This window comes from Girardinichthys multiradiatus, chromosome X (genome assembly GCF_021462225.1).
Source record: "Girardinichthys multiradiatus isolate DD_20200921_A chromosome X, DD_fGirMul_XY1, whole genome shotgun sequence".
Taxonomy (NCBI): domain Eukaryota; kingdom Metazoa; phylum Chordata; class Actinopteri; order Cyprinodontiformes; family Goodeidae; genus Girardinichthys; species Girardinichthys multiradiatus.
In genome coordinates this window covers 12,313,197-12,323,538 of record NC_061817.1, presented here as the reverse complement: position 1 = coordinate 12,323,538, position 10,342 = coordinate 12,313,197, and the positions used below count along the sequence as shown (strand labels likewise).

The 10,342-nt window shown below is 38.3% G+C and overlaps 1 protein-coding gene across 1 annotated transcript in view; it reads right to left on the bottom strand.

The window, feature by feature from the left end:
* The window catches only part of LOC124862781 (microtubule-associated serine/threonine-protein kinase 1-like), a 73,798-nt gene that overhangs the window by 59,412 nt on the left and 4,044 nt on the right, over positions 1-10,342 (bottom strand). Inside the window, 1 exon segment of the mRNA XM_047356909.1 lies at positions 566-594. Within this exon segment, the coding sequence (XP_047212865.1) occupies positions 566-594 (29 nt within the window).

Below are 10,342 nucleotides of genomic sequence, written 5' to 3'. Positions count from 1 at the left end.
TATCATCTCAATTTATAATTTGTAGACAATTTTACAGCAGGGTACATAAAACTGGTATAACAAAGGAAATATTGTAAATTGACATATGTTTGATGGTTAATTGTCAAAATTTACTTTATTGCATAGAGTGATTTAATAACACTCTGTTACTAATATGATAGTGTTTGTGACAGAGGAAAAGAGAACATTAAAAGGATCAAATAGGTGTGGAAAAGTAGGTGGAAAATGAAAGTGGAATACTGAAGGATTAATAACCAAGACGAACTGGGGATAAATAGCTTTCACCACCATGGACACAATCCAAAAGATATCAGCTGGTCTTAATCAGAGTGTGACACACTCCAGCTGCTCTGCAGGAGGCCTTCTCTTCCTCCTCCTGGTTCTTCACACATGAACTACAACACCAGCAGCCCCAATGAAGTCTCCTCACGACGCCTAAACAAAATATTTAACTCACACTGACACCAGATTCATATGTGCTGTATTACTGTTACTTTTATGAAAGGAGAGGAGAGAAAATGAAAGGCAGGAAGCAGGTCAGGAAGTAAACAAAGGCAACTCTCACCTGCTGTTTTTGCGAGGCAGCGGCAAGTCCTGCTGGCAGCAACAAAAAGAAGGAAGAGAAAAAGAGATCAGATTTGTGAAAAAACTAATTCATAAAAACATTTAAAGATAGATAGATAGATGTGCATTTTAAAACAACACAAAAGGTGGAAATGTTTTTACATGAGTGATATTTAATTCAGTTTATTTACATGGCACCAACTCAATGTCTTGTTAAGGCATGTTACAAGCCAAAAAGGTTTAATTCATGTTCAGTTATTAAGAAATATTCTAAATGCTGATTTTTATTTGTGAAAAATTTAAAAAGGTTTAAACAAAGATTAAAAAGGGCGTGAATACTTTTTAAGGCACTGCAAGAAGAAAGATACCTTTCACTACTGAAGTGGATTTGAAAGAGCATTCCGAGCAAAAGTTTGGGTGCGTACCTTCCTCAGTCTGCAGGTTCTTCTGCAACTATGGACTGGGTGATGTATAAAAAAGTATAAAGTGCACATATGAAGGTGAAACTAGAAGGTGGTTTAAATCATAAAGTTGCTGAATATATCACAGCATAGAAATCAACTGTGTGTCACATCGTTATGTTTTAAGTGGACAATTCTGTGGTCAAGTCTCTACAAATGATTTGGGATGTTACTCTCTTAGCTTACAGAACATCTACCTTCTCCCAGTCCCAAGGGTCTGGACTGCATGCTCAGTATGAGAGATGGTTGCAAGTCTGTGACTCAATGCAATCAGCTGGGTTTCCTTAGAAAGAAAGCTCTTTCACCAATTTGAATAATAAGCTAAACTTGATTGTATTATTTAATCACTTGGATTATTGAAATGTGCTTTGATGTGATATTTCTTGTGAATAGGTGCTATATAAATAACCTGAATTGAATTAAACTGAATGAGTCTGAAATCAGTTGCAGAATGTCTTAGATTTGCAAGAGCTAGTCTCTCTGAATACTTTTTAAGAGTTTTTAGGATGTTTTTTTTTTTAAATGCTGTCAAATTTTCTTCTCACTATTATTACAGGTTGAATCATTACCAAAGGTCATTACCCCTAATCACGTAATAAACAACTCAGCCACATTTTGATGTATTTTCTGTGCTCTTTAATGCTTTTGAATTGCCTCCATTAACTATGGGTGAACACATAAATTAAATAAGCAGTACAACATAAAAGAAACACATAACATTGGGGGGCTTCCACTGTATAACTATCTTTGGTCACCTAAGCTCTCTCCGCTGCAGCACCAAGCACAGCACTTAAGAAATCAAAGACCACCAGGCTTACTGTGCTGTCGATGTAGAATCTTGATTGGACTGCTCGCAGACTGATGTAAATTGCTTCACAGTGACCCTAATCATGAAGAATGAGTCTGACAGCTTGCCCTGATTACTTCAACAGCCATGTGGGCATGCAGATTTGTGTGTTTGCATTTGTCTTAGAATTTTTGACAGCGCTGAGCGCCTTCCCACACCCACCACCCTCTATCTCTTTGGTGCAGACCACTGTAAACCTTCACAGCACCAAATAAAAACACTGGAAGCAGTGCCAGATCTCATGCCATCCCAGCCTGGCTTATTGCTAACCCTGCATGCAGAGACGGAGTAAGGCAGGGGTGGAGGGTTGGAGTGGAGTTTGTAAAATTGTTAGTGGGGGTGGTGCTTCAATAACAACAGCTTTATCATTAAGTTGGACTTTCTGGTTTGTTAGAGTACTGTCAGCTTTCTGCTGACCACAGTTAATGTGATTACTGGCTCAACCTTAACATAAAGAACATGAGCGAACAATCACACAAGGACTGGCTATGTGACAACGTAGAAAATTCCTGCAAAGAATTGCATCAAATTTCAAAAGCTACATTGATGTTCAACTGCGTGCCCCCAGGGGTTTACATGTTAACTGAGAAAAATATCTCTTCACAAGGATGACTGAATATTCAACCCATTGATCCCTCTTCACTTTGTTTTTCATTGATCTGGCTAACTGGCCCTGAGCTGTCAAAGCCAAGGAGAAGATGACTTACAAGACCAAGATGCATTAAGAAAAGCTTCCATTATCATGTTATGCTGGAACATATAGGTCCTGAGTAGAAGTATAACGTGCGCCAAAGCAGACTGGGTCTTTTTCCTTTCTATAAAAGAGATTATATTTTGGTACGGATGTTTGAGACACAAAATTAGGAATACAGGCTCAGCTATGTATTAAGTCTCCCCCTAATATTTGGAAAGATGTGTCATACCAAGTTGTAAAGAAACCACACATTATGTTGTAGCCATCAGCAAACTACTGGCCTATATCTGGCTGGATATCAGAATTTGTTCAGAATTTGTTCATTTATCTTAGTTGTTTCCTGGCTTTTCCAGTGGGCTAAGCGTTTTGGCTTTTCCAGAAGCTTAATTAGCCTGCATTATCTGTTACAAAACCACTTTTGATCTGTGTTTAGGATCATTGTCTGATGGTGTTCATGTTTCAACCATCTAGCTTTTGATATGAGGAGAAGTTCTAGAATTTGGAAGTAATACACTATTTTCACCATTGCAGCCACTTCAGCCCCTCAGCATGATGCTTCCACCACTATGGTTGACCATTATAACAATGTTCTTTGGTTTCTAAACTCTAATAATTGCTTCTTCAAAGATTCTTCTTGTCCTTATGGCAAAATACCGACTTTGTGTTGTCAGACCATAAATATTTTCTCCAGAAGGCATTTGGCAGCTAAAATTTTAATTTTGAGGCAAAGGCTTTTTTGTTGTTCAGTACCCTCTTTTACACCCCCTGGTGTAAAACCTGCTTAGCTGTTTTGAACCTTTGTGGCTTCTGTTGTTCCCAACCATTCCTACCAATTATTGATGCCTCTGAAGGCAAAGGTTTGTTTTGATGGTTGGAACAAAGACAGGGGCACATGTGAAAACTATTTTTGGAATGTATACAGCAGGTTATCATCACGCTTATGGAATGGCGCCAACTTCAACCATTTTGAGAACTTTAAAAGCAGGGTCTGTTCCAGTAAACCCATTTAAATGAACTCTACAAATTCTGCCAAGAAGATATTAAGCTGAAATGATAACTGGCTCTTGCTAATAGTAAAAAAAAAAAAAACTGTGGTTTCCTAACAAATTTCGATAGAAACCATATTCAATTTTGAACTTGCAGGGATTAGAGAAAAGTTTAAATAAATTTTAAGTAAATTCAAATTTGTGAATCCAATTCTTGTTCTAAAAAAATGTACTGACATTGATTGGTGTATGATCATTCTACCCTGGAAAAATAACACTGCAGATATGTCTTAAGAAGCCTACAATCAACAAGATATTTATGTCTACGATTGTGATTGTATGTAAACTCAATGTACTTCGCACTCTACCCAGATAAACAAGACACTTCAACTTCATCCTGACTGTGACTTAAAAATTAAGAACCTGTTGTTTTGTTGGAGGCATCACTCAATACATAACACCATCACAATGGCCTTAGCTCCAAAGTTATGTTATAAAATGAATGCTTCAATGGATTACTTTTATTCATTTGTATATCTTCCTCATTCAACAGCAAAATCATCCAAAGACAACAGACAACAATTGTATTTGTTTCCCAGTCACTCCAGTCTACCAATGATGTAGGTTAGGTGGTGGAAGAAAAGGTTATCCATTGATTAAAATTCAAAGTGTTAACATCCTGGAGTAAACACTGAAATGACACATCGACACGCTGTTACCTTGAGACGGTCAGACCAGCATCACAAACAGCAGCAATCTGCACTGAAACAGATGGTAAATGTGCAAAAACCAGTACATGTTTCATTTATGGCAGACAGAATTTTTTATATAAACAAAACTTTTATTTGAAAAATATTCTAGTTCCGTTTATGACCTGATTAGATTTTTTTTTAAATAGATGTTAAATAAGCAGTAAACAAAAGATAGTACTTTAAGTTTGCTTTCAGTTAGTATTGTGCTCATTCAGGTAACTGTCTTAATTTTTACAGCTATTAAATAAACTGTAACTGTATGATAGCCATATGTAAATATGTTAACCAGTAAGGTGGACCATTAAACAAAGTACAAACAAACAGTTTCTATCTCTGTCTCCTCATATCAGACCATGTCCTGCTCAACATACATGGATATAATTAACTCACCAAAATGAACTGAAGCCATCCTTTTTTGTGTCAGCTTCTATGTTATACTAAGACGAAATTTGTTGATATTCAGTGCTGAGAACAAGTCTCAGTTTTCTTCTGTTTGTTTTTTGTCACACTTTAATGTTTCAGATAATCAAATGAAGGTTAGCATCAGAAAAAGATAACCTGAGTAAATACAAAATGCAGTTTCATTACTAAGGAATAAAGCTACCAAGACCAATGTAGCCCTATGTAAAACTATGAATCAGTTTATTTAAATTATGAATTAACTGTGATTAGACACGTTTTTGGTTTAATTAAAACTATCCACACCCAGGCCTGACCTGTAGAATAAAGAAATAACTTAAACAGAACCTGCCTGACAACATGAGGTAGGCTAAAAGGTCTCCAAAGGCAACACACCATCCCATGATCAAAATAAATTGGAAAATCAAATGAGACAGAAAGAAAACAACCAAACAAGAACATCACATCAACAGTCAAGATAACTTGCTGAAACTGATGGAACCATGAATTCTGCTCTCTGGCAAAAAAACAACATCCTGGAGGAAGGAGAAAATCTGGCCATTAGCTCGAGCAACTGTGGGTTATGCAGCTGGACAATCATTAAAAGCACACCAGAAGACAATCTTAAAATAGCTCAAAATAAAAAAGAATGAAGATTTTGGAGTGGCCTAGTTAAAGTACAGGCTTAAATCCAATTGAGAAGGCCTTCAGGCTCAAATCCACCCATTGTGGCTGAATTAAAAACATTTTCAAAAAAGTTGAACAAATTCCTCCACAATGATGTAAAACACTCATTGCCAATGACCTCAAATGCTTGATGGCAGTTGTTGTTGCCAGTGGTTTCACAGCCAATTATTAGGTTTAGAGTTGATAACCTTTCCCATTATTAAAGTTAAAGTAATTCTTTCCTAAATAGAAAAACAATCTTCACTGAGTGAAGCAAATAATGGGCAACAATGCTGCGAGAACTGTCGCCATGGCCCCAAGTCTCCCTCTTTCATTAAAGTAAGGATAAGAAGATAATATAATACAAATGATGCAAGCTCCTTTCCTCATATGTGGGTCTGACCACATATTCTGAAAGCTGTGCTTCAAAGTAAATCCTCCTGTGGTTTAATAATCTTGTTGGAATAGTGTGCTTATTGCTCACTGCATGGCTGGTTTTCCCATGTCGCTGCATTCACAAAGGAAAACTAAAGCAGATGTTTGACGCTGATGTTTCTGTAAATCTCAAACTAAATGCTAATTAACTTTTCCATCGATGTAGGTTGAGTGTTTACATAATGCCACCTACATGAAAAAGCTGCTGATCCCATGCAACTTTGTACTACTTTTCCCAGCTGAGCAACAGCTCATAGTTTATCCAGGTTTAGCTGGATCCTCAGGACAAGAAAGCTGAGATTTGAGCTAAGAAATTATAGTCTGATCCCTTTTACCCCCTGGCTGTAGCTCTGACAGGACTAGCATGTGAGCACGTGTTTCAGAGATTGTGTGAAAATAAAAGAGGCAGAACAAACATCTGTCGGGTATTTTGACATTCCTACTAGAGCGTTGATTGTGCCACTGTGTTAGAATATCTGTGGCCCATGTAAAAGTATTTCCACATACAAAACAAGAGCAGGGAATTCTAACATAAAACCAGTAGATTGTCTTTTCATGTAAAGGCATGTTTAATTTTCACAACAAAAGGTTTGTCCTGTTTCACTGATGCATTAATGGATGTCTTGTAGCTCCTTGCAAAGCGATTCGTAACCCTTCATTTATTTGTCACACTTCTAGCACAAACGTCAACGTACAATGCCGAGAAAAAGCAGTTACCCGCTCACAGATTTCTTGTTTTTGGTGTTTTCGCTTTTTAAGCCAAGGAGCCAAAGTTGTTTGAGTTTAAGGTCATGAACTATGTTGTGAATGAACATGTTTGTTGGAACCGTGAGTGCAACAAAAGGTGGTTAAGGGGAGCTGAATACAATCTTTTCAGATTTTTTTGAAAACCATGGATCCTTTTCTTTCCACTTCCCAACTGTGCACTACTTTGTGATGGTCTATCTCATAAAATTGAAATAAAGTACACTGAAATTTGTGATTGTCACATGACAAAATGTGAAGAATTTCAAGGGGTGGGGATACTTTTGCAAGACACTGTATGTTTGAGCACATTCTGGGGTGCTGTATTTCTAATTGTTTAGTGCTTTACCTTTACCTATGATGGGATGGAAAGCAGACTTAAACTTCAGCAATGTAAGGTCAGACTGGGACAAACTAGATGCAGACAGTATAGACCAGTGAATACCTACCCTCTGCTGCGCTATAGCCATAAAAACCTTTTTGCAATGTTGTGCCCTTCAGGACACACTGGGTGCACTAAAGAAATGAGAAGAGAAAAATAAAAAAAAGAAGGCACCCTCTGGTTATGAGAAAATAAGATTAGCTGAGCAGTATAAATATAAAGTGCCCTGCTCACTCATGATGCTGAGGCCATTCATTTTGTAGAATTTGTCCTCAGAGTAATAGCAGAGAGCTGGCTGGGAGACAAGCAGGGATCAATCAGAGAGCGTTAGCCTGCCAAGAGAAAGTGACCAGACCAGGAATCACCTGCAGCCATGACTTACTAACCACTAAGAGTCTGACTAATGGAAAAGCTTCACAAGCGTGGGTGGGAAAGATGACCAGACTTTTCCAAGATAACCTAATAAAACCTTTGTGGCTCTTATGCATTAAAATTGGGCAATACAACTTTAAAACTTTGGGCAACACATCTAAATAAATAAACAGGAACAGATCATGAGAGATGTGACTGCCTCTATGAAAGGAGAGGATTTAAGTCCTTGTGGTTTCCTAGGTTCTGAGAAACCATCTGCTGTGTCATTTAGCTAGTTAAATGATTATGTTCATGATAGCACAGTAGGAAATACACTAAATAAATGTCAGATCTTTACAAAGAAAGAGGTTTAAGGTTTGCAAACAAATTGCAATATATTTGGAGCAATGCTCTTAGGACAGATGAGACCAAAGAGCAAATGTCTGGCCAAAATGCACAGTGCTGTGTTTGACCTGACCTGAAAACAGAATATCAGCACAAAGACCTCATAGTGACTGTAAGGCATGGTGGTGGAGGTGTGGTGATTTTGTCTTGTTTTCATATAATCTCATGGACCAATACAAAGAACATAAACAATTATTAAGTGAAAGGAAAGTGATTAATTGTTTTCAGTTTGTTCTACAAATAACAATCTGAAAAGTGTGGTATTCATTTGTATTTAACCCCTTTACTCCGATACTCCTAAATAAAATCCTGCTGTAGGCAACAAGATACCCTCAATAGCCGGAACACAGTTTAATCCATCCATCTGAAAATGGAAAGAGTATTGCACAGCTGCTAACCTAGCACAGCAAGGTCTTCCAGCTAAACTTCCAGACTGAAAAAGAGAGAATTAATCAGAGCAGCAGTCAAGAGGTCCATGGTAACTCTGGAGGAGCTCCAGAGATTCACACCTCAGGTTTAAGAAACTGCTAACATGACAACTATTTGTTGTGCAATCCAAAAATCAGGGCAAATATTAAAAAAGGGCAATATAACAATCCATAAGAAGTTGTTTTTAAAGTTCGCCACAAGCCGTGTAAGGTAAGACCTAATGTGTGGAAGAAAGGACTCTGGCGAGAGAAGGTCAATACCTAACTTTTTGGTTGACATTTAAAACATCATGTGTGGCGGAAAAGTAACACTGCTAACACACACCAAAAACATCATGCCCACTATGAAATATAAGGGTCGCAGCATCATGTTGTGGGGATGCTTTTCTTGAGCTGGGGCAGGGAAGCTGGTTAGCAGTGATAGGAAGATGGATGAAGGTAAATCATGCAAGAAATCCTGTGATAGAGGCTGCAAATGAGATGAGAAAGACCTAAGCATACAGCCAGAGCTACAATAGGTTAAACCAGGGATGTCCAAAGTGTGGCCCAGGGGCCATTTGTGGCCCTTGGAATAATTGTGTGACCCTAGTTCAAGACTAGTACAAATTTGGCCCTCCAGCTTTTGGAGCTGATGCGGGACACTTTTTGTATTTTTTTAGGATTAGATTTTCAAGTCAAGTCAAGTCAACTCTATTCATGTAGCGCTTTTCAGTAACAAGGCACTCAAAGCGCTGTACCCGAGGAAAAACATTGCAATGATACAGAAAATCAAACACAGAAAAACAAATCAAATGACATTAATAATCCTTGGGAGTTTACTGGTAAGAGCTGATTCTAATCCAATCTTTCTAATAGAGGTAATTAGCTAATTAAGTCCTCTGTGGTAAGGAATTCATCCTCTGCTAGAAGAAAAGTGACAATATTAATCCTTGAGGTCGCTGGATGAGGCAGCTGTGGTCCCATCATTCAAATAGTAACAGTCATGGGCACTCACTGAAGTCTAAGTAGAGAACCTGGGTCACTGGTAGGTCCAAACATTTTAAATACTAATAATGTTTATCTTTCACTGGTATGAAATTGTTGTAATACAATCCTTCTAAGAAATCTAAAAATCTCTGGTCATTGGTGTAAAAATAGCTGTCAAATTTTCAAATACTAATAATAATTGGCTTTTGCTGGTAATCCTTCTGAAAAATCAGAAAATCTATGAAAAGTAATGAAATCACACATTTAGGTAAAGTGAGATAGGAGGAAAAAAAATCATATTTCAGACTCTATTCTTAGAACAGTCTGAAATAGTACAAAAAACCTCAGCAGGGGTAAGCAACACACACATAAGTAAAGATTTAGCAAGAGGACAGTGGAATCTTGAGGGTGTGAATATATAAGTCTGAGTGTGTTTGCAAGAATTAGACTGTTAACACTGACAGAAGCACCATTGTCCTTGAGAAGAGAGGTGGAAGTTTTATCAATCGGCCGCATAGTCCTATCAGCACACAGCTGGTAGGGGAGTGCTGGGGAAGAGCGTCGTGTTTATATAACATCCAGGAGATATTTTGTCGATAGCCAGTTAGCAGAAGTTGCCAAGGCCACATTGGTGCGCCAGATTTAGAAAAACAATAAATGTTGTGGTTCAGGCTGTTGTGAATTTCCAACCACCTTAAGAGTTTTACTGGTATGTCTCAATTGTGAATCCAAATAGCCAAATTTCTGGTACTTTCTGCAGATCTGGAGCGTACAACTTCTCCAAGATTATATCCTTTAACCTCTGAGTCCAACCGCTGCCAGGCTGCAATTCTGTTCAAGAATCGTGTCCAGCTCTCTTAACATTTCAGTCTGAGTGTTGATCGCTCTACAGACTCCATCTAACATCGCAGACAGCTTTGGAATACTTTGAACAGCTGCCCACGTTTTGCAAATCACTCGATAAGCCAGGCAACCACCAACTCCAAAAAGCAGAAATCCTGTTATCAAAAGTCCAAATATGTACACATTTTCTACATCCTCAACCGACATCGTAGTCAGGCACACAATCTTCCACTGCTGCCAAGAATCCATTGTGTTTCCAGAGAAGAACGCCCCGTCTGTACAAGAGGGTCTCCTTTACCCTGAGAGAATTTAAGTGCACCCTTTCATCAAACATTTTGACAGGTGGGCGGGACTTCCGGTGAGGGCGGGACTTCCGGTGGGGGCCATGTGGTTGCCATGTGGGCAGGAGGTCACGTGGT